The 25,966-nt window shown below is 41.6% G+C and overlaps 1 protein-coding gene across 5 annotated transcripts in view; it reads left to right on the top strand.

The window, feature by feature from the left end:
- The window catches only part of CADM3 (cell adhesion molecule 3), a 649,892-nt gene that overhangs the window by 337,246 nt on the left and 286,680 nt on the right, over positions 1-25,966 (top strand). For 3 of the 5 annotated variants that reach the window (XM_089656994.1, XM_089656998.1, XM_089656996.1), the window contains one exon: positions 13,677-13,730. The exons of the other annotated variants lie outside the window; for them this stretch is intronic. In XM_089656994.1, coding sequence (XP_089513120.1) covers positions 13,677-13,730 — 54 coding nt within the window. The remainder of the gene's footprint in view (positions 1-13,676; positions 13,731-25,966) is intronic. 5 annotated transcript variants of the gene reach the window in all.

The following is a 25,966-nucleotide window of genomic DNA, read 5'->3' as shown; positions in this document are numbered from 1 at the left end:
TCGCAATGCACACAGTTGTGTATGGTAGCTCAGCCATTTTAGGGTTTAAGCAGGCAGTGATCACCTCCTCATCATTTCTCAAGGGCTACTATGTGTAAGAATGAGCTCTTAAGCAGGTAAAGCAACAAGTTTATTTTTTTTTCTTTTAAGCCACAAAGCTGAGGATTGTACCCTTGTCAATGTTATATTATATGGTGTGTCCTATATCTGACATTTTTTCTGGAAAGCTTGGCCTGTTAAAGTCAAAAAATCACAAATCTACTGGCTGAATCAATAGGCAATAAAATGATGGCACAGGAGGCACTTGTAAAAACAAACAGTGTTATGAGTATTACAAGTGACAAACTGCTATATATACCATTTTTTTTATTTTTGCCATAGGGAAGAAAAACAAATGGTGGACCTTTGGGATGCCCAAGGAATACACATAGCTTATAAAAAAAAATATAATAAAAATAAGGGGGAATTACACTTTATTTCAAAACATATGTGTATTCCTTGGGCACCCCAAAAGTCCACCTTGACACTAATTAGAAAACAGTGCCCTTGTTAAACATCCATGGCATCCCGTTCTTTTATATATTGACTTATTTTTTCCGTAGTCACACTTTAGGTTGACCACTTCCATATACATATCCATTTAAAAGCTAAAAGTTACCCTTTAAGCCATCCAAGGGTCAGCATACCAGTGCCAACTCCATTGAAATCTAGCCTGTGGGAGAGAAAGCAGGTGGTTTTCAAACTCTGCAGGGAGTTGCATTAAAACAGTTCAAAGTCTCCGAAAAAAGCTAAAAAGTCACATATACAGTTTGGAAAATGTCCATATTCTTGCGGCGTGTACCATCAATTTAAACTGTTGTTTTATTTATTATTTATCACAGCTAGAGGGCAATACAATTAAATTTCACTTACACAACTAAAATGCTCCCGTGATACTCTGATTTACCACAGATGGATTGAGTAATTGTGTCATTGGTAACCTTGGGCAAATGAGGTTTATGTTGTACGTCGAGGCGTTTTTATTTATACGCATCCGGCTCGAAATGAACGACGTGGCGGCGTCAGATGATCAGAGACAATGTCGTTTCAATGTCACGCAGCATGCACGGCTCCAGCCCAGCTGCTCCTGCGGCATCCGAGTGGTTAAAAATGCCCGGCAGCCATGGAAAGAGAAAAAGAAATCGGTGCCCTTTCCAGCGTCCTTAACAGGAGCTTCGCCAGTGTTAACGAGGTGGCTGTAATTAGGACTGCTCTAATTAGAGGGAGGCCTATCCAGCACAATTAAAGCTGCAGGTCTCCTGTCGGGAAAGGAGCAGGGAGTGATGTGTGTGCTAAATGCAACTAATGAGGCCCCAGCAGCCTCCCGCGAATGTCAGAGCACCGGTAGCTTGACCTACTTCTGTCCCTATCAGTACTCATGAGGGAGAAGACAGGAAGACAGACGATCTTGAGGTGCACAGGATTATGGGCATTAGACATTAAAGAAACAGGCCTGATTCTGTGGTGAAGGCTAGAATTTCAGTTGCTAGACACCTGTCATGTAGATCCAATGCCAATGTAGGCCTATATCATAGTCCCAGGGCACCATGGACTAGGCTGATCTTGTACAACTCTTGCCCTCGGGGACCATAATCCTCACATAATTGTGGGTCTGTAATGAGGAGAAAGTCATAAATTAGGCATATAGTTAGCGTATAGTGGTTTTGCATGTGATTTCTATCTTCATTTTTATGTTCTGGACTAAAAAAATAAAATTGTTGTTTGGCATGTAATTAGGAAATATAGCATTTGAATATTTTGTATACTTCTATCCAGGCAGAGCAGGCAATGTTTTAGGCTGATGTCAGCTGGGCTACTTTACTGCTAACAACAGATCACCAGCGGCAGAGTGCTTTCTGCTTACTTCTGTGGACTGCCCTCTCCTCTTAACCGGCCCAGGGGGGTGTAGGGGTACTCACACTGTCCTTCCTGTAAGCTTGTTGGGTTGTTGGCTGCCTTCAGGGCTTCCGCTGGGCTGGCTCCTTCCCTACTGCTCAGGATGTCCCTCTTGGAAGATGGTGGTGCAGTGGAGAAGAAACAGAGATATATTCCAGTCTCTCGGTGGAGCTGCCCATAGGTGCTTTTCATGGACTTAGAATTGCCATTATGATATGGGCTAAATGGACTTAATACTATTTTATCGTTAACTATTTGCATCTTACACTGTTTTGTACTTGAGGTTTGCGCCATATGCAATTTGTATATCAGCTGGTTGTTGCAGTGGAGATTACCTTTTTCATCATCTGCCAGTAGGTTGATCCCCTCCCAGGCTCCAAAGCCCAGGTTTCACTCCATTTTTCACCCAACACCTACTAACTCACTCCTCAGGCTCTGTCACACTAAAAGGTTGCCCAGGTCACCATGCTCAGCCTCTTTCCAGGGGATTGGCCAGGGTCTCTCAAGTATACAGATCTGAACCTCCTCCTCTCCTCCATCCCTCCTCTAGAAAACGCTCAGGTTTCTGGAGAGGTGGGAGAGCTCCAAAAGCTCTGACCTTCAGAACATCTCTAATCTGTCCTGAGGCAACCTCTCTTCCTCACTCTCAGTCTGACTCATCCCAGGCTGCTACTCAGCCTCTGCCTAAAAAAACAAAAACCGCAGCCTACTTGGCTAACCTAGAAGGGGGTTACATTACTCTGCTATTTTTCAGCAGGGTATCTACTTACTTGTCTCATTTCATTAACAGGATAAATAAAACAAGGTTTCTAATTGACTTCTTTGGGTAACAACTCACAAATTTGTGGTCATTCTTTTTTCCATATTTTATTGTATTTAGCCCCAGAAGTGATAGGTTCTCTTTGATATGATTGAAGGCTTGTATCATTTTCTAGGGATCCCATAGATCTGACAATTGCAAAATCTGTGCTTAGCCAAGAAGAGTAAATGGTGGACACCAGGAGATCTTCCTGTAAACAAAGGCACTCTTGATTGCGGGCAAAGACAACAAAGTCCTATAAATTGTTCTTCATAGCAGGTGCTTTCTCCCGGGGAACAGTACAGTTCATAAGCACTTTCACAATCAGGCCGGGCGAATTGTACAGACCACTATATTGAATTATTTTACCAACAAATCTGTCACTCTGTCGGAGGCTGCCAATGTTGCAGGGCTTAATAAACCCTGAGAAACCTCTGGTTACTGCATTATGTGTTTTCCTACCTGCTGTGGGTCTTGTACACAAGCTCTGCTCAATTCTTTCCCTTCTCGAAGTTTAATTCTCTATAAAAATCATGTGCACTGATATAGTATATATCTGAAAGGAGGAAGATAATATTATTTTAAAGTGCACTTGTCACAGGGAACGTTCTTAACAAATATTTTTGATTATTAAAATGTTTGTGCATTTTTTAGAAGATGATGTTTAGCACTGCTATCTGTTTTTTGCTGGAAACTACGACTCTTAAGCTGGCCACAGATGGATCCAGTGTCATCCAGTTCAGCAGGTGCCGAGATTTGATCCTTCTATGGGCAGGCTGATTGTACCCATGTCGATCGATCCTGTTGGATTTTTAGCATGTGATTACTGCTGGCAGTTATAGTCACTAGCAGTAATCGTGTTTTGCCAGCTGGGAAATCGACTCATCTATGGCTCGACTTAGTGAAATTTCTGCTTACTTCGTGTCCTACTGACAATGATTTCAGCAAGCTGAAAGTGAGTGTTAATCTCCTACCTCAGCATATATATATATGTATATGTGTATATATATATATATATAATTATTATTTTTTTTTTAAAACCAGAACCTAACTATATATGAGCTCCGCAGACTGAACAATGTTTACTTCACTTTTAACCACTTCAGCTCCGGAAGATTTTACCCCCTTTATGACCAGGCCATTTTTTTTGCTATTCGGCACTGCACTACTTTAACTAGCAATTGTGTGGTCATGAAACGCTGTACCCAAAATGCAGTTATATCATTTTTTCCCCCCACAAATAGAGCTTTCTTTTAGTGATGCTTGATCACCACTAGATTTTTTATTATATAAACGAAAAAAGACTGAAAATATTGAAAAAAAAAATAATTTTTTTTACTTTTTGCTATAAAACATATCCAATACATTAAAAAAAAAATAATTTTCTTCATAAATTTACGACAAAATGTATTTTGAAACATATCTTTGGTACAAAAAAAATTCCAGCAACTGACAAAATGTAGAAAAAAAGTTTTAAACAAGTAAATATAACTTCCTATCTATTTACTAAGGCTAGTAGCATAAGCATTAAAAATAGTTCATGCTGCTTGAGAGGGTTTAGATCAGGGGTGGGCAAACTTTTTGACTTGAGGGCCGCAATGGGTTCATATATTGGACCCGGGGGCTGGACCAAGAGTAGATGAATGATGTGTATGTGTCATCCATAGTAAGTATAGTAATATTCCCCCATAGTAAGCATAGTAATTAATCCCCCATAGTAATTCAGCCCCCATAGTAATTAATCCCCAATATAGTAATTCATCCCCCATAGTAATTAATCCCCCATGGTAATTCATCCCCCATATAGTAATTCATCCCCCATATAGTAATTCATCCCCCATATAGTAATTCATCCCCCATAGTAATTCATCCCCCATAGTAATTCATCCCCCATAGTAATTCATCCCCCATATAGTAATTCATCCCCCATATAGTAATTCATCCCCCATAGTAATTCATCCCCCATATAGTAATTGATCCCCCATATAGTAATTGATCCCCCCTATAGTAATTCATTCCCCATATTAATTCATCCCCCATATTAAGTCCCCGAGTCCCCCCTGTGTCAATTCACTTACCTTTGCTCCGCGCGTTCCTCTCGCCGTGTTCCCGCGCCGTTCCGGTGTAGCATGAAAATCTGTCTCCTATGAGGATCTGTCCCCCTCGACGTATCTGCGCATGTGCCAGTTTCAGGCATTAGCAACCGATTGGCGATCTCCGGCACATGCGCAGATACGTCGAGGGGGACAGATCCTCATAGGAGACAGATTTTCATGCTACACCGGTCTTCAGGGCGGACTGTGAAAGGAGCCTAGCGGGAGCCTAGCTCCGCGGGCCGGACTAAAAGGTCCGCCGGGCCGTATACGGCCCGCGGGCCGTAGTTTGCCCATTGCTGGTTTAGATCCTTTTTAGGTAGAGTTGGGAAATACTTGAACCACTCTCATGCTTTTTGATTGTTGCTTGTGTCCCCGTTTATCTCACTTCTGGGAGCACAAGTGTGGTGTCATCACTGCACTTTTAGTCCATTGATACTTTCTCCAGTCCCATAACAGAAGGGCCATATTTTAGCACGGACCTGCTCTTGAGGAATAGCCTACAGAAGGCTGTGTATTGCACCCGTGATTCACTGGTTGCAGTTGTAATGCTTTGCAGGCACCGATGCCATTTTTTTTTTCAATCAGTGTGGGTGCATTTATAATTTTTTTACAAGACGTGGAATATGCCTTTAATTTTGTACCTGAAGAATCCACTGCTCTAGGTTTCCTCTGGTACAGAAAGTGTCACCAAACGCCAAGGCATTGGTCACATCATCCCATTAGAAGGGGCTTGAGTAACTGATTCCATGGATAGCCATCCAGTCAGCAACTTTGATGATAATCCTCTTCTTCATCTGAGATCATATGGCCAGTGTCTAGGCTGTAGCTCCTGCATTCAGAAAATGGGGAGGGGGAAGGGGGGGAGAGGAGAGATCCCTGAATGGCGTTTTTTATTGACGAAAGATAAGTATGAACGTGTGCTTTTATGTGCTACGTATACTGGTGAGGGAGGGCAGGATAGATGTAGATGGTATTATTCATTGTTTTCCATAGAAAGATTTTGCAAGTCAAGTTTAGGATAGATCTTTATGCATGCTGCATCTGCTTCCTTTGCTATTCTAAGTATAGGTCTCAGACATTTCCAGTGAGTGGTCCTGACATCATTGCCTGAAGGCATTCTCCTTAGACCACATCACCTGATAGCTCCAGCACATCTCTAATGGCCTAACTTTGGCATCTGTCAAACTGAGTGAAGCCCATAGTCAAACATTTCAATTGGTTTTAATAACTGTATTTTTTGGCTAAATTTACTTGGGTCAGTGCGTGTTTTGTCATGTTCAGTGAAGGTAGCCTCAAAACTAGCATCAAAGCAGGCCACGAAGTCCCTAGGACACCTAGGAGCAAGGGATTATCAGTGCAGGATTCCCTTCTGTGAATCTTCTTTAAGGCTCTTTTAAGCCATCTACAGGAGTCAGCTTATGGCTTGCCCTTTCCTGCCTCTAATTTGATGGCTATTCAGCTTTTCTAGCATTTGGCACAATAAGCTTGTGCCTATATGCGACAGAAGCAATGAGGAGCATCTCCTGCTCTGGAAGTACAGTCATATGATATAATCTTATTAGCACATTATTAAACAAGATACTCTCATCTCCTGATTGCCGATGTGGGACGGTGTTTTGAGCACCAAAGTTTGTGTGCCTAAAGGATCCAAAGATATAAATCTGGTATAGAGGATGTTGGAAGCCTACTCAAAAGAGCATGGAAAAGAAGATGTATTCACCTGATACTCTGCATTGGAAGACCAGTCCCTGGATAATTTTCTGCCCCCTGCTCCAGTGGTCTTAAATCAGTTCTTCATTCTAGAAATAAAATTAAAAGTCAGCAGATACAAATTCTGTAGCTGCTGACTTTAAAAAAGGGCACTTACCTGTCCAGGGACCCAGTGTTGTCCTGGCCTGAATCGGTTCTTGACCAGTCTTCCCGTCCCTGGTGCTGGCATCTTTAGTGTGGGAATCTGACCATGGAAGCTTACATAAGCAACCGGAGCAGAAGTAGGAGGCACCTGTCAAAACTAGGAGCCCACACTCCCCTCCTCCAAAAATAATTATATGACAAATGTGATAGAGGGTGGAGGAGGCCTTAAAGCAGAACTAACCCTTTTGGGTGAAGTTCTGATTTAGGTTCAGCCATCTTGAAGGCTGATGCATAGTCTATAACCCTCCATGTAGACGTGATTACACAGAGGGACAGCACGCCATTGAAGCATAGGGGAGTGCTGTCTGCTGGGGAGCAGAATTTTGGACAAGTAAAAGTGCTTATACTCCCCTGGTAGAATAAGCGAGCAGAAAAAAGCCCCCACTGCCAACATCTCATAAGCCAAAGTGTTAATTATTTTAAAGCTGAAGTTTAATCTGCTTATATTGTGCCCTACCTGGTCCCCCCCACCCTGCTCAATAGACCAAAATTAAATCTGTGGGTGACCCTGTTCTCACCGTTTAGCTCAACAAAAGTTGACTGAAAAGTCAAATGAGCTGGGTGGAAAATTGTTGGGTGAACAGTGACTGCATTCAATTAGAAGAAAATTTGATGATATGATGAAGAAATCAAACCTGTTTTCTCTGTATCTTAAGTTCTTTGTTTAAGTGTTTGTTTGATGCCTTGCTGAATAAAAACGCTGGATAAACCTGCTTGGACTCTACCAGGATGTCCCTGTCTCATGCATGGTTACCACTGCCAATACCAGCTGAACCTGTCCCCCTTCTAATATAAAAAATAAATAAACAATACAATTAACAAATACCAGTCAACATTGGCAGAAAACCTTCAGGCTTCTGGTAGAAAGCTGAACATGAAGAGGAACTTCATCTTTTAGCATGACAACGATCCAAAGCCAGGGGTGGACTGACCACTCATGGGGCCCCCGGGCAATAAGGGATCATGGGGCCCCTGTGTCCTTGCCCAAACTCAAAAAAGCCTATGAAAAAGGTACCAGGGGCATCTCATGGGGCCCTCTACTGACCCCGGGGCCTCGGGCAGTGCCTGATTTTCCAAATGGTCAGTCCGCCCCTGTCCAAGGCATACATCCAAATCAACAAAGGGGTGGCTTCACCAGATGAAGATTAAAGTTTTGGAATGGCCCAGCCAGAGCCCAGACCTGAATCTCATCGAAAATCTGAGTGGTGATCTGAAGAGGGCAGTGCACAGGAGAGGCCCTCGCAATCTGACAGATTTGGAGTGTTTTTGCAAGGCAGAGTGGGCAAAAATTGTCAAATCAAGATGTGCTGTGCTGATAGACTCATACCCAAAATGACTGAGTGCTGGAATCAAATCAAAAGGTGCTTCAACAAAGTATTAGTTTAAGGGTGTGCACACTTATGCAACCATATTATTTTAGTTTTTGATTTTTACTTCCCTCCACCAAAAAGATTTCAGTTTGTTGTTCAAGTTGTACAGTTTATAGGTTACATTAAAGGTGGAAAAAATTTTGAAATAATTTATCTTTGCCTCAGTTTTTTACATCACAGAAACCTGACATTTTATCATGGGTGTGTAGACTTTTATATCCACTGTATATTGTGATATTCAGGGTATAGCTCCACAGGATCATGTGCAAAGCCGTTAATCTTAAACATAAAAGTGTGCTGACTTTTCTGTTATATTTTTCTGGAGTTAAGTGAATTTCATGTTGCTGCTTGGCTTGCATTTAAAGACCAATAAACAGCATAAAGAAAACATAAAGTCCATAGATGGGATGTAACCCAAGGTTAGCCCAGTCCAACTCTGGCTGTTTGGCAGCTCCCAGCACACGTGCAGCACTCCTCAACAGGTCTCTCTCTCAAAACTCCTACTCTTCACCCCTGACATTTAGAACTTTGTGTGTTTGTGCTGCATCCTGGACCTGCTTAACCCTGCAGGGACTGGAGTTCCCGTAGTCAGGAGTGGAGGTTCTTTTCCCACCCAAATATCACTCCGAACCTCCACAATTCTGGGTTCCCGAATATATCTCTGCTAATACGGAGAGAACTGCGAGTCAGTCCTCTCCTCTACATGGCTACTGCGGAATACCTCACCCATGGCAAATGAGACCCCTGGATACACACACCATTTTTTCCCCTTAAAAAGACCATAACCCAAAATATTGGGGCCACCTAGCGCCCATCCAGGACCCATCCCTGGCGTCCTGTACAATATACATGTGTGTTTGTTTGTTTTAGCTGTTGTGCTCTGTAAACAACAAAGGAGCAAAGAAGAGTCTGGAAAACACGTGACCAGCACCTGCTGGCTACATGTGAAAATGCAAATCTTTATATGCAACATGAACTCATTTTCTCATTTGTATGGTACTTTAATGCACACACTTTGCATTAAGGCAGTGTATTATTTTAATTGAGCCAAAGAATCAAGCGCAAAAAGGTTCCTTCATTTGAGAATACTAATCACTGCAGCTGTATAAGCACTAATATAGTGAAGCCTTAGGTCCAGGAGAAAACAGCAAGACTGGAGAGAACTTGGTGGCTGGAATCGCCAGGGATCACGGCGTTCCGGAAATTACATCACCGCAACCTCAGAGGGGGGCGGAAGGAAGATCCCTGGCGTTGGAACGCAAGCCAAGCCGGTAACCTAGACTCTTGTGTTGCCTGAGGAGCGGACAGTTCTCCTACCTTGTCCTTGCTACCGCACTCTTGGATGTTTTTACCATTACACATTGCTTCTATTAAAGGTATACCTCCTTGGGAGCTAAATATTACCTTCTACACTTTCACAGCACGCTTTTTTCCTGGATTTATTATTTGAAATGGGTTGCCAACTCCGAGTGGTGTGGTGCCCTAGGTTCAAGGTGGGTTGTAGTACTTATGGTCCATTGTCTTTGAACCCGAAGGTGGTGATCTTGCCCTCTTGAAACCTACCACACCTCTTCAGTCAGATGGCAGCCTTATTTCCCCTGAAATGTGAAAATTATCAGTGAGTGACGTTCACGTCTTTGTGCCATTAATAATGCTGACCAGGACAGAATAGCGCCCGTCTTACTTGACATCACACCTCTGATTATTCAGCAGCTTTTTTCAGCTGCTTCATGCCTGGGATGCGGCGGCCATTTTGTGCGTGTTCTTTCTTGAAGTCGGATGTGTTAAAAGTTGTAGCTTCTCGGAGAAGTACTAATCCCCTCACATGCAGAGGAATATTAGCACATAGATTAACCTCTTCCCTGTCAGAATATTAAGATGCAGACAAGTAATCCTCTCCAGCTGACAGAACAGGAGAGCCAGAAAATCTGACAGGAAATTTTGCCCTACTTCTGTGTAAAGCGGCACCTGAAGAAACAGCTTTATCGCTGGGACAAATAAAGCTTTTTCTGTGGAGAGAAATAAAACAGGAAATCTTTTTTTTTATGAGGAAAATACATATACTGCCTTTGCTGGCTACCTGCTAAGGCCTTGTTTACATGGACGTATCCATGTGTACCCCGTGTGAGGGCCATGTTTACAGGTGTTCCGTGCATCCCCGTGCAATCTCTATTGGGAAGCAGCGGTTGCAAAAACACAGTCGCTGCTCCCAATTTGACATCCACGCGGGTGTACAACCCCAAACGTTCAGGGCCGTGCACCCACACGGATGTCAAATTGGGAGCGGCGACAGCTACTGCGTCCCAATAAACATCAATGGGACTGCCTTGTGCATCCCCACGTGTGTAAAGAGGACCCTCCCCACATGGAAGAAAAATATATTTTAAATATTCTTCCCAAATATATTGCCATATATCTGAAATGCTACAATTTTGACCATATTCAATATATTGCAAAATATATTTTAACCCCTTCGCGCCGATGTAACACAAATATGATCTGGGCTTTTTTCCGTGGGGCCACATATTTGCGTACCTGTCTTTGTGCTCGGAGCGCGCCGCACAGTACGCTCCCAGTACACAGACCGCGGTGTCACTGGGAGCACCGGGTCCCGTTCTAACGATCGGGACCCGGGACTCCTAATTCCGTGTCACATGATCACTGTGATAGCCTCTCATTGGCTATCACAGTGATCAGTCACTGTACAGCCCGACCCCTTGTTTTTTTTTTATCTCTCTATGATTGGAGGAGAAAGATACATTGTATCTCTCTAACTCCTGACATAGAGGGGGAAAAAAAATGTTTGTAAAAAAAAATAAATATAAAGAAAAAATACCTAGATCAAGGTTTGATCTAGTTCAGTGCCAGGGCTAGTGTTTGGGTCAAGGTCAAAATGTCAGGGTCAAAGGTCAGGATTTAAAAAAAATTGGTATCAGTGTCATTTAGTGTCAGTGTCACTGTGTTTTAGGTAAAAAAAAAAGACAAAAATAAAATGTGCACTATTGTTTCTGGGCTGTACTATGGGTACAAGCAACAAATAACATACACATGTATGGTGTCACTGTGATCGCCAAGACCTGGAGAATTTATTTTGGGTTGTTCTTTGGTGGTAGGTTATGATAATAACAAGAAACACACAGCTAAATAAAACAAATGATTTTTTTTTTACTATTTTGATAATAAACAAAAAATCAGGAGATATCCATTACCATTTACCACCAAATGAAAGCCCAATGTGTCCTGAAAAAAATAAGGTACAATTCACCTGGATGTACAAAGTAGTTGTGATGGTGTTACTAACACATGTCAACGTTGCAAAATTGTGCTTAGGCATTTAGATTTGTTTTTCCCTTAGGTATGAATGGGTTTTTATATATATATATATATATATATATATATATATATATATATATATATATATATATCTGCATGTTGAAATGCGTTCTTACACAATATATGAAAAAATATTTTAAAAAAATGTTTTTTAATATATTCTTCAGATTTTTTTTTAACATATAAAAATGTCATTTTAACATATATTTTTACATATATATGGAAATGCATTCCAAAAATGTAGATTTGTATTTTTATAGACATACAGTATATTTGAAATGTATTGTTTAAAATATTTTTCATATATTTTGTAATGAAAACGCATTTCAACATGCAGTGTGTATGTGTGTGTGTGTATATATATATATATATATATATATATATATATATATATACACACGCATATACATGGTGATTGACATCCCCAGCAGCCACTGGCAGCGTGGGAAAGGCGCCGCTATTTCCCTACCCGGAAATGTAAATGACGTATATAAACATGTGATTTTGCGCAGTTGTGTCACCCTGTAATAGTACATCTTCTATAGGGCTGAGAGCGAGTGGTTAAACCTGAACTCTGGGAAGATATAATATACACAGATAATATATATCCGTGTACACAGATAGATAGATAGATATATATATATATATATACACAGATTAAAGGGGAACTAAACCCTCCTCTCCTTTTTCATCCAAGCTAGCTGACATCTTAGCCTCAGTTTGATCTGCAACTGCCATGGTGCTTAACATGTGATCCATTATGACATCAGGCAATTTGATTGGTTTACCAGTTTGGTTAGGAGCACAAGCAACTGTGACATTTGGCATGCTGTGAATATAAATATTATTTTTTTAACTGTTAAAACAATGGGTTTAGTTCTGCTTGAATGTAACTCTGTCAACAGGGCACAGAGAAAATAATTGTTTCCTATGTGCCCTGTTAACAGATCTTAAACTAAACCCATCATTTTAACAGTTTTAATTTAAAAACAAAATTACATTCCCGGAAATGCTGTCACAGTTGCTTGTGTTCTCGACCAAACTGTGAGCTGGCACTGATCTGTGCAGATTAACATAGGTCACGTGATAGGATTGAGCTCTAAAGATGCAGAGGCTGTGCAATGACAGGTAAAGCGGTGTTCTTTTTAAATACCAAATCATATACAAAGCTAAATTTTGCTACCATCATTCTCAATTCCCATTGCAAATAATCGCATAGTTTAGAACAAGGGTCTCCAAAGTTTCAGTACGAGGACCACTTGATATTTTGCATATATTCCTGGACTGAAAAAAAAAAATCAGTTTTGAATTCAATTAATCAAATTCAAAACAAGGAATTAACTTTTACTTTGTTTTTTTGGGGGTTTTTTCGGCATGATATAATATAGAACAGTAAAAAAGCTTCAGTAACATGAAGAAAAGAAATTCCAAACAAATGTGAGCCCATCAGAGTCCCATCCTATGTACATAAGATCCCTCCCCCAGCCCATACGTCCCCCCTTATATTGGAGTTCCCATTAGAGTCTCCCCTTACGTTGCAGTCCCCATCAGAGTCCCCTTTTACTTCAAAGGGCCGCAGATACATCTTAAGTGGGATGGATCTGGCCCATAGGCCACAGTTTGGGGACCTCTGGTTCAGAACATATGTTATTGCCATCTTTCCAGTCCCTAAGGCTCGGTTCACACTAGCTGACTCCAAGGTTGCTGGAATTTCAGTGCAACTTTGATACGACTTTGATGCGACTTTACACTCTCCGGCACTCAAACCTCATCAAAGTCGCATCAAACTAGTTCAGGAACCTATTCTGAAGTCGCAGAGACTTTAGTGGTAGTAATTGGAACAGCTCTCACAGAGATGCATACCATTTCACTTGCCCTGTGACTTTGGGTCTTGTAAGTCGGATCCAAAAGTCACAAGTGCGAACTGAACCTAAGATGTGGACAGGAATCCAAAACATGGCTTATAAAACTATGGGAGATTTTAATTGGGCTTTAAGGAAGAGGGTTTATAGAGTGTTCCTTTAAGAAAATAGCGCCTTAGAAAAGATTCTGAGCCCAGCTCATCACAGGAACGGCAGTGGCTGCAGATTGAGTTTGTTGTTGCCGTAACATGGGAATTCATTATAGGATTAAAATATTTCCACATCGATTTCCTGTAGGTTCCAGAAATCTTTCATGTCCATCTGCTGTGACTGTAATCTCTGAGATATTCTTTTGTTTGTATTGCAGATAATTTGGAAATGCCAGTACGTAAAACGATAACTATAGATATTACTCCAGAAGGTATATTTCTCATATTTTCTGATTGCTGTTTGCTAGCACCAGCCAAATCTCAGCCGATTTTTTTTCTTGCGGTAATACAGAAATGTTCATTTGGCCAACCTTGCTTCAGCAGGAAAATTATGACCTGATGTTTGTTTAAGCCTCATTTTGATTATTTTGTTTCATTGTGGCCGCCATAGCTTTGGCTTATTCTTTTTGCCTGTTTATTGCTTGGTCTTTTTTTCGTTTAATGCTCTATATTCCACAGGTTATTAAAGGAGGGCATGTTGTCTAAATACAATGGATGTAGCCATAGTGTGGGCACTAATAGTTGAAAATTTGAAATCAAACACAACAGTTATTGTACTCATTCTCCACTCATGATGTGCCCAATCTATTCTAGCACCATTCTGTTAGCCCATATTTAGGCAATGCCATCAATGATGCACTTTATGGCCAAGCGTTTGTATACACATAACCATCACACCTGTATGAGCTGTTAGACATACCATTCCCAAACCATGGCATTCTCCATCTAAGGTTTTCCACAAGATTTTAGAATATGTTTTTATGGTGCCCATTCAGCCAAAACAGTGTTTGGGAATTTAGGTTCTGATGCTGGACAAGACTTGGTTTGCAATCGGCATTCCAAATCACATAGATAAAATATTAGGCTTGAGGTCACGATTAGTGCAAGTCAGTTGAGTTCCTCTACACCAAGGGTGTCCAACCTTTTGACCTGCTTGGGTCACATTGGGAGAAGAGGAATTGTCTTGGGCCGCACAAACAATTAGCCTAGGTTCCCACTATCACGGCTCTGAGAGCCACCAATTGCAAATGGGCTGTTGTGCCTCCTGAAACTCAAGGAAAAGGTCCCTACAGAATTTTAGAAATTGCAGCCCGTACAGGAACTGCAGGTGCAGTGTGGTTCTCAGTGAGGGAGCTATTTTTAATGTGTGTGGCATGCCATTAGGATTAATGGCACCCACACGCATCCAGAGCGAGTTTCTGTGCTGGTGGTTACGACTGGGTAAACAGGTGCAGTCCCACAGCAGCAATCACCCACACAGATGTGAACCTAGCCTTAATGACAGTTGGCAACCCTTGTATGTACTGTGTGGGGGGGTTGAGGGGAGGCATCTACTTGCCTGGCACTATCAGGAGTCCCTGCATCCACTGTTGCCGGTGCTATTACAAACACAGTAGCTGTGGCATCCCTCCAGGCGTGTCTGTGCCATGTTTCTCAGTATAGCCGCCATGCAGCTGCTATGCTAGCCCGGCATCCCTCCATACAAGCCTGGGGCTGGCTTGTCCCTCCTGGCCACCGTGGCTTCTATGCTTATGCTTGCAGGGCAACCCTCCATACATGCCGGAGCCACATACTGAACTCTGCTGGGCCGTGGGTTGGACACCCTTGCTCTACACTAAAACACATCAGCCCTTGTCTTTATGTAGCTTAATTTGTGCACAGGAGTACAGACATGCTGAAACAGAAAAGGTCCTTCATCAACTTGCCACAAAGTTGGGAATAGAAGATTGTCTTAATAAGAAAGACTGGTCTAAAGTGTCTTTGTATGCTTTAGCATTTACAACACCCTTCTCTGGAGACACTTGAACTTGATCATTTGAAGGGTTGTTGACCTGCCTTTGGCCACACTTTGTAATTCTTTAGCCTGTAAGATTTTCTCCTTTGAGTCAAGAAAAGTAGTATCTCATACCACCCAACACTTCTGCTGAAACTGTTGCCAGTGCACGTTGCATGTCCAGATATGGTTCATTTGGGAGTGAAATTTGGGCAAATCTGGGGATGGAGCTTTGTGATCTGTATAATATTTGGAAAGGCTGGGAGCTACACTACCAAAACAAGGCATGCTGGGATGTATGATTGACTAGGAGCTTGTGACTTCACCAAGGCATAGCATGCTTCTTTCCTGGTTGATGCTTCTTTTTCCTTTCATGCGGGTAAGATCACAGGTTTCCTTTAAAACTGAGCTTTCCTGACAAATATCCAAAATGCTTCTACAAGGAAAAGCATTGTCTAACTTTGTTGTGAACATAAAATGGGAATAGTCTCACTTCCACAATAAATAAGGTGAAAGAGTTCACAGAAGAGTTCCATGACATCCTTGTGCTTCTGTAGAGAACATGGAGCTCTGACATGACCTTTAATATTCCATTTAATAAGTTCTCATTTGGAAGGAAATGAAAAGAAAAACATCCATCTAGCCAACAGTCACATGTTAATGTCAGCTGATTATTAAATATGCTTTATCGTCACTGACATTTGTTAAAGCCAGAAGGCTATTGTTGGCGCAGGATTGATGACATTTTATGGTGAGTCTTGACATCACTACTTTACAAATTTAAGTAAAATTATTCAACAATAACATCATTATTCTTCAAATAAAATTTAGATGGTAAAAAATGGCATCACTGCTCATTAAATACTGTATGTTAGATGATGCAAGTATGACATCACTTATCTCTAAAGCTAAATTCCACGTTAATATGAAATACACAAATTACATTTTTAAATGCAAGTAGTTTAAGTACCTGGAGTTTTCCTGGAGTTCAGCTTTATGTTAGATCAGTGGTCTCCGATCTGTTGCCCACAGGTCAGATGCAGTCCTTTGTCTGCATTTTTCTCCCACAGATATGAGGCACTATTCCTCCTGCTGAGAGGGCACTATTCCTTCCACTGATGGGACAGAATTCTTTCCACTGGCAGCAATGATGGGGCACTTTTCCTTTAACAAATACCAGCGAGGCTGCACTATTCCTCCCACTGACACCAATGATGGGGCACTATTCCTCCCAGTGACACCATAGATGGGGCATTATTCCTCCCACTGACACCATAGATGGGGCACTATTTCTTCCACTGACACAAACGGTGGGGAACTATTCCTCCCAGTGACAACATAGATTGGGCACTATTCCTCCCAATGACACCATAGATGGGGCACTATTTCTTCCACTGACACCAGTGACGGGGCACTATTCCTCCCACTGACACCAAAGATGGGGCCCTATTCAACCTCCCATTGACCACCATGTCTGGGGAATTGTTTACTCCCACCGATGCTGGGACACTTTCTACTCCCACTGGCCACAGTCTAGCCCCCCTCAAATCTGAAGCACAGTAAACTAGCCCTTTCTTTGGAAAGCCTGGAAACTCCTGCATTAGATTATCCAAGTGTAGCTTCCTAAAAAAAAATGAATAGAGTGTAAAAGTATGTCATCATTGCTCTTTGTATATAGGTTAGATCACACAATTAGGACATCTTTACTACCAAAATATGTTAGATCAGCTGAGGTTTTACTTTAACTCCTAAACTACCCCAAAGTGCTATATTAGTGCCTAAGCCATGCTGGTAGCACACAGCAAGTCCCTTAACAACAGTTATTTTATCAAATTCTATTCTTAGGTCCCTTTTCACATGAAGAGTCCAATCAGGTTTGTCTGTCAGTTTTTCAGGTGGACCTGATCGGACGGTCTATTAACCCCTATGGACCAGTGGGTGTAAATGGACTAGCGTCCATTTGCAACCACCTTCCTCTGTTCCAATCCGGTCCACCAAAAAAAAAATGGAAGGGGATCCATCCTCTGGCTAGGCAGATCAGAGGGCAGTCGGGTGTAAATGGACAGCAGAGTCCATTTGCTCCCAGCCACCCATAGAGCCATGTCTGCCCTGCATAAACTGAGCGGACGAAGATGTGTCCTCCGCTTGCTCTGCTCTGATCAGCAGGAGTTCAGTGGACAGATACCCTGCTGATCTCAACAAAGTCTGATCTATGTGCCCATAGGCAGCCCCAAATCATAGGTATTAACATACAGTATATGTAAATGAAAACCTACATCCATAGCCAATTGGATGTTAGATTTTGTAGCAGTGTAGTTTAGTTCTGCTGATGGAGATTATTGTGCACTTGGTTGGCATCTGGTTATTGCACACTAGAGATGAGCAGAGGAACTGGCTCCTATCTACTGCACACTATTGCCCTTTGTGTTGTAGTATTAAAGGGTCGGTCAGTCGAATGGTGATAATTCAGTTTCAGGAAGATGGTAACAGTTGAATTACCTGCCTTCTGCTATCTCGTGGGTCTCTGATAATGAGACTGTGTTCCCAAGCCTGCCAACTTGCTTCAACCTTTGCATAGAAAGCCCAAATTTTAGGTGACTGATCCAGACCACCAAGGTTTACTATAATTGAAATATTGATTTTTTTTTTTTTTTTTTGAGTGCGAAGACCCTGCAATTGAAGGAGCTTGTTCTGTAATTAGTTGAATTGCAAGTTGTTTTTTCAACAGTTTAAAAAAGTGACAATAGGTTTCTTTTGAAGCCGAACTCAGGGCAGAAATTTTTAACCATCATTTAAAAACTCTGTTCCAACCTTAAACAAATATGGTGATTATTTTTTATTCCAAGAAGCAGCCACTGATCAATCCTCTTTGGAATTCAGCATTTCCCGGGCTCAGTGTAGCTAGCATTCCGCTGGATTGAGCATTGGCACTGTGCCTGCTACTGCCCTTGGCAACAGGTCTTGCAAGGTTACATCACCACTCCACAAACAAAACGAATTTCCCAGCACACTTACCAACTATTCTGCAAACAAACCAAATTGACCTTGTCTAAATTCAAGTAAAAGCAGAGGGTTTTGCAAATATACTGTATGGGGAAGCCGTAGTGCCCACATCAATGCTCCACTGTATGGGGAAGCCGTAGTGCCCACATCAAGGCTCCTCTGTATGCTGCAGTCCTAACTCTATAGTTTTGAGAGCTTCCAGGTTAAGTCTCCAATCGCTTTAGTAGGAGGACCCAAGCATCTCAGAATCCCAGTCTTTCCCGGATTAACCAATTGGTTAATATCTTTCCTACAGTCTGGCCCACGTTTACACCTACTGAAAACTAACATTTTCATTGCATCACTGGAATTGTAGATTGTCGCAGCAGCACCACACCATGGACAGAAGAGACATTGCCTCATTCTTAATACCCACTCCAAGTGCCCAGTCAGAGATGCACTTTCTCAATCCTTGCGATAATGTAACAGACTAAGAAGTTTTATGACAAAAATGATCATGTTATGGTCACAATTACCTAACCTGAAGTTCAGCATTAATTTTAACTGCAATAATAATTCTAAATAAAGTGCTGAATAAATTGGCACTGATGGGTTTATGCATGAGTATACATGCGTGTTTATTTTTGTAAACTCCATTACTCAGAACCACAGTGCCTTTCTTACATTGAAAAGCGTTATATGGATGGTAAGATGAACACAAAAAATGGAGCTAGCTTAATATATACAGATCACAAAGTGTCTTGAAATCACAGGTTGACATTATGCATGCAGCTCATCCACTGTGGCATACCGTACAATTAATGCATAGATATCCCAGTCGCATAGACTGCACCTACATCCTTTGCTGGTGTTCTCTTCCTCTCCCCATTCCATGCTGACATGACTATACACATAACACTTGTTGTACTTGAACGGGCTCAGCTGTTTTGCTCACTGAATCTTCAGAGGAGCACACCCTGAAATCCCCTTCTCATTAATAGGCAATGAGATGCTACTGTATTCTCCTGCTTTGTAAGCTATGTGAAGCCATTGACTAGCCTGCTCAGAATATTTGGAATTAATTTTCTAGTGCAGAACTGTATCAGATAGTAGGAGCATGTTTTTTTTTTTTTCCAGGGCTGGTTTTCTACTTTGACCTTACTAAAGCCTATTGTTTTTTTGTAGTAAGCCAAGATCTGTGGAATGATGAAGGATATGTGACTGCACCATAGTTCCTTCACCATTTGAAGCAGAGATGGATTAAAGCAAAATGGGGCCTAGGCAAGGTAGCATCATTTGCCATGCATCCCTTAAAATAACGCTAATAAGGATTGTATTAGACTTAAATAAGTTGTTGCTTTGCATTGTCTGTTTTGACATGGCCCATCTGCTCAGCCAGCAACTGCCTACCAGTGTACCCTATCGTGTAATGTGGAAGGCAGTGCACATCTTTAGCCACCTAGGCTTATCCCCCTGGTTTATCCCAGGCAAGAAGGTTATAGCTAGGCACCGTAGACATCCACCAGACCCTAGGTAGGCTCCTGCCTAGGTTTCATTGTGGAAGATACAGCTTTAATTTCAAGGCCTGTCCTCCACAATGAGACTAGGACACCTACACACACACACACACACACACACACACACACACACACACACACACACAAGGCCTCACTATTTGCAATCTGTTTAGTTAAAGGACGTAATTCTTATGGTAGACGTATAGTATAAGAACACCTGCCTGCACTTTTGCCTACACCTCTTCCTTAAAGAGGACCTTCACCCTCTTTTCTGACTTGCCATCACTTCCTTCCATCCGGATAATATTTTTTGTTTTTTTAGATTGAGTCTGTTTGTAGGTGGACTCAGATTTGCACATCCCGCTTTCTTATCTAGGCGTGACTGGCATCCCCACTTCGACCCACCAACTGAAACCTCCTGGGAATCCGACATCAAACATCTCAGGAGGCTTCAGGGTTATCTCCACCACACTGTGCATGTGTCACTGCACATCATCAGTGGCTGGCTGTTAGAACCAAGAAGGGAAAGCTGGCCCCTTCATGAGAAGATGGCAGCGTGGGAGTTCATTTGGGCATCAGTATGTTTTTGGTGGACAACCCAGCAGACAAAGTAAGAGGGAGGAAAAATTGTAAAGGTGATGTTCCTCTGTATTGTACACTTGTGCAACACACATGCATGTGTCAAAGGTTCACTTTAATCCCCCCAACTCCATCAGCCTATGCTCACCTCCTGAATCTCTGTGCATGGGTAAATTGTGAGTTGCGCAAGTCGTAGTATAAAGAGTGCTAGGGATTCTGCCCACTAGGCAGTGCTTTTTGGAAAACCTTTAGGAGTTTCGGTGGCAAGATTTTCTTCCAGTACTTTGTGTCTTTGTCCTTTCAACAAGACTTGTTCTAGGTTACTGCTTTGCTCTTTTGCACTAGGCTATTACATATTTCCGAACACCCAAACAAAATGGCTTGTGTTCTTCACATGAAATAAATTGCAGTGTTCCGTTCTATTTAATTTTACCCAATATTTAATAGACCGTATTTTGATGATAGTTTTCATTGCATGCAGCTAAATATGAATATATATCTGGTTTCCAACCGGCAGGGTAATGAATTATTGACATATTTTGCATGGTGATTACCCTGCAGCCCCATGCCAGGAGCTTGAGAGATTATCCAGTATAATGTTAGTTTTTAAGCGAGTCTGTTATTATGTGATAATAACCCTTGTGAAAGATTAATAACTGAACGCTTTGTGGTTATACTTTGTATAACATCTCTCAAATTGTATAAACACAAGATCTGTATATTAAAAGAATGCGTTTGATAGCATTGATTGTGTATATGGTGCTGGTAAGAAGTAGGCAGAACACAGGTTTTAAGAAGGGTTTGGAACTTCTGTGACTTTCATATATTTAAGTTTGGGTCTTGCAGGGTCTTGCTGAGACCAATGTTCCAATGAGTTCTGTTTTTAACAGTCTGATGTGTGTGAGATAGTTCTGGACCAATAAAAGTGTGAATTAATTCAAGTGCATATACAGTGGAGTGCAATTTCCTTTTAAGAAGGAAATATGGTGTATCTGGACCTTGTTCTGGTCCTGGGCTGCTACTTCTCCGATCTCGATAAACAACTCGCACAACAGGCAATCAACTCTTGGATATGTATTGAGGACTGCATGTTACAAAGGATCGTATCACCTAAATAGTCTTTTTGAAATGTTCATTGGTTAAGCACAGCAGATACAGCCAACGCGTTTCAGGGGAAAAGGCCTCCCTGTTCCTCAGGGCTTGAACAATGGATGTTAATAGAATTAAGACCCAGCCATCTGTTCTTTGTGCCGTTTAGGTCCTCTAATGAATTTCAAGGTGATTACCTGAAGAAGATTTTTTCCCCCAAACATCTTGGCTGTATCTGATGCTCTTAATCAATATATGGTTCCATTTTGTTTTTGTTTTTTTTGCAATTCACTGTATTAGGCACAGATACAGCCAACACATTTCAGGGGAAGAGGCCTTCCCTTTTCTCAGGGCTTAAATTGTTACTAAACCCAGGACCCTACATTAAAAATATCCCACAGTACACAGAACATGGAAGTGCAATTATTTTGGTACATATAAACTGCTAAATACCTTTTCTTATCGCAGTTACAGCAGTTTTGTGACTTCTATCAGGGTCCAGCCGAGCACTGGTTAAAGCTTGTAGGAGGAGTTTTCATTATGCTGTAGGAGGATGCAGGACCGCTAACCTCTGTCTGGACAGTGCTGATTGGCCCTGTGCTGATCACATGCACTCTCCCAAGAAAAAAAACTCTCTAGCAATACACACCAAATGGAACATGTGCAGAGTTCCTCCACAAAATATGTCTTATCAGAAGATGAGGGGGGCCCTGAAAGAAGGGGAGGATCAGAGAATACAGGATCAAACAGCATTTTTACACAATGCAGAGGATTAACCCCATAGGTTCCACGGTGAGTATAACAAGCATGCTTTACTGCATATACAAACTGATTTTACTGTTGTGGGTTTAGTAACACTCTAAACAATGGATGCTAATATAATCGAGACCCAGCCAGCTGTTCTTCGTGCCATTCCTATAGGTCATTTCAAGGTGAATCCTTGAAGAAAGGGAAGCCTTTTGCCCCAAAATGCCGTGGCTGTATCTGGTGCTCTTAAACACTTTTTGAATTGTGCATTGGTTAAGTTATACAGTCCTTTGTGCTAGGCACAGATACAGTCAACGTGTTTCAGAAGAAGAGGCTTCCCCCTTCCTCAGGGCTTGGATAATAGATGTTAATAGAATCAAGATCCAGCCAGCCATTATATATGCTGGATAGGTCCTCTAGTGCATTTCAAGGTGATTCCCTGAAGAAGGAGGAAGCCTTTTCCCCCAAAATGTCTTGGTTGTATCTGATGCTCTTATCCAATACACAATTCAAAACGTTTTTATGTGATATAATCCTTTGTACTAGGCACTCCTTATACATCCAAAATTGATACTCTGTTTTGAACAGCCAGACATATACAGCAAGGAGTTTTGACACAGTCAGCAGCAGGGAATTAAATGGAGTTTAAATAATCATTATTAAATATTTATAATTCTACAGTCTTATTAATACAAGGTATTAAAGATTTATATATGTCATTATTTTGCTTTACTTTGTTTTAGGACGACTCTGGAGCTGAGAGTCGGGGCTGGGAGGCCCCCTGAAGTCTGCCCTGTCAACTGCCTGACCTCATAACAACATCAAATAAGAGTCTGGCAGAGGAATGCAAACCACTACAAGGCTCTATTATTTGATACTGTAATGCACACTGAGGACAAGAGGCATGTTTTCATAAACGTTTTAGACCTTGGGGGGCCTTCCAGGTCTAAACATTAGTTTGTTGTTCTCAGACAGAGTAAATAAAGCTTGAAGCCTGAATTTAGCAACAAAGTTGATTTTAAAAATGTTATATTTAGTTTTGTATCTGTGGTGCATTTGGGGATATTTATTTTTTCACTTAGTAACCCTGTGTTTCCCATTCAAAAAATATATCATCAGGATACAAAGGCAGAGATAGTAATAAAAAAGATTGTCAGAACATCTAACCCTTCCAAAATGGCCTGGTAAAGAGCTTTCCAATAACTCCCTCTCCTGACAGTGTTGGGAGCATGTAGCTTTCCTACTCCATCACAGCTTCATGTCTCATTCCAGCATCCTGGTTTTGGCTGTGATACATTCTCCCTTTCTGTCCACCTGTAAGGTGATTGATGTGGCCAGTCTCTGGGTAAAGACCAAACCTGTTTTTAAGCCAGCCAAGCCTGCAGTCTCATGCTTGAGATATTGAGTTTTTAACACGTTCTCCAAGCTCGTGTGCCCTGCTCTACTAGTTTGGATTCCCTCATTGATGACCTCGGATCGGCTACTCTCTGAACTCTGCCTGCCTTTTGACTACGGATTGGACCCTGACTACTCTGATCCTTGCCTGTTTTGTACCTTGACTGTCATTGAACCATTCTGACTTTCTGCCAACCGCAAGTACCTGTTTGCCGTGCTCAGTTCATGCCCCAACGTGGTAGCCAGGCATTGTAGAATTGTGTATAAGACCTGGGAACAACTGAATACCAGTAGGCCTGCTTGCCTTATGGGAAAGGGGGCTGCTATAGGTGAAGAAAACACAAGTCAGCTAAAGTGTCTGACCACCTGCTTTAGGGGTAAGCATGACAGAGAGGTAGTGAAGGGAAGGCTCCTCAATAGGGACACGGCAGGCAATACAAACCTGACAAAGGTTCAGCGCGATTGATGTGATTGGACACAGAGAGATTTTGTCAGCAGGTTTCAACCAATGTTTTAGTCCTGTGTTTACAAACATAAAGATTCTGCACACAGAACAGTGATCTGGCTGTTTCTTCTCCCTGAAAATTAGGGTGAAAAACAGCCAGATCTCTTAGTAAAAGCAGCACAAATCACACACATTACACTTGTTAGGAAAACAGTTAACCCCTTGATGTTAATCCCTTCCCAGCCAGTGTCATTAGTACAGTGACAGTGTACAGTATTATATCTGATCTTTGTATTAGCGATTGCCCGCCACACTGATCATTGTATTAGTGATTGCCCGCCACACTATCGCAGTCCCACTATAAGCCGCTGACCACTACCATTACGAGTATCTCCTAGATTGTAAGCTCGAAAGAGCAGGGCCCTCGAATCCCTCGTGTAGTGTATTCTTACTGTCTTGTCTCATGTTATGTCCCCCTTGCTACTGTACAGCGCTGAGCATACCCTTTGGCGCTCTATAAATACTGTATAATAATAATAATAATCTTGTCATAGCTGCGAAAATTCCAATATATATCATGTTATGTAGACGCTATACCTTTCAGACAAACCAATTAATATTCACTTACTGGGATTTTTTTTTTTACCAAAGACATGTAGCAGAATACATTTTGACCTAAATTTATAAAGAAATTCAATTTTTTTTTATTTCTTTAAATTGGATATGTTTAATAATAGAAAGTAGAGAATATCCTTTTGTTTCAAAATTTTTGGTCTTTTTTTCATTTATATAATAACAAATAAAAAACACAGTGTGATTAAAAAAACAGCAAAAGAAAGCTATATTTGTGTAAAAAAAAAAATAATAATTTGCGTACACTGTTGCGTGACTGAGCAATTGCAAGTTAAATTGATACTAAAAGTTGTCTTTTTTTTTTTAAATAACAAACATATCTATACTTACCTGCTCACTGCTCAGTGTAGTGGTTTTGCACAGAGCAGCTCGGATCCTCTTCTCGGGTCCCCCGCCAGCACTCCTGGCTCCTCCTTCCTGTCCAAGCAGCTTGCTATGGGGGCACCCGTTGCCCTGTATGTCCATTTGCAGAGACACACAGAGACGTGGCTCAGCTCCGCCCTCTCACTCTTCTCATTGGCTCACTGTCTGTGATTGACAGCAGCGTGAGCCAATGGCTCTCCCTACTGTCTCAGCCAATGAAGAGAGGAAGCCCTAGTATAGCCAAGACTCCAGTGGACATCTCTGGATCGTGAGGGGGCTTAGGTGAGTATTGGGGGGGCTGCTGCACACACAAGGTTTTTTTAACTTCATGTATAGAATGCATGAAGGTAAACAACCTTGAGTCTTTACAACCACTTTAAAGTAGCGCAGTGCTGAATAGCAAAAAATGGCCTGGTCATGAAGGGGGCAAAATCTTCCGAAGGAAATTTAGGAAATGCTTCTTCTACCTGCAGCAGAGTGATGACATCATTTCAGCCTAGGCAAGATTCTGGACTGGAGCCTGGGAACAGCTTTTTAGGAATAGAAAGTGGAGCTTTTCTTTAAAAAAAAAAGGCATGTCAGGTCTTTATTTATGCAGATTTGTAACGGTTTACTTCAACATGTGACTAAATGCACATATGCAATAATGCGTTGCATAGGTTCTTCGTTGTTAGATTTGTGATGTCCTACTAGGGTACAAAAGGAAGAGGGAGTCCTTCTAAGTGGAATTCCATTCAGCAGTATATAAACCTTACATAAATCAGTAAATCAAGGGATTACCTCTGTTGACCGACCACAGACCGCGCCGATTAAATGAAGTCAAGTCTATATACATTGCTCCTTGATTCCAGTATAATGCTTGGAGTGATAAGTCTGAACAATGCATCTGAAGCCAGCATGATATTATACCCATGCTTTCTCTCC

Source organism: Staurois parvus, unplaced genomic scaffold (genome assembly GCF_062004578.1).
Source record: "Staurois parvus isolate SC_StPar_1 unplaced genomic scaffold, SC_StPar_1.0 ptg000955l, whole genome shotgun sequence".
In the NCBI taxonomy this organism is placed as follows: domain Eukaryota; kingdom Metazoa; phylum Chordata; class Amphibia; order Anura; family Ranidae; genus Staurois; species Staurois parvus.
This window is presented reverse-complemented; position numbering and strand designations above follow the sequence as displayed.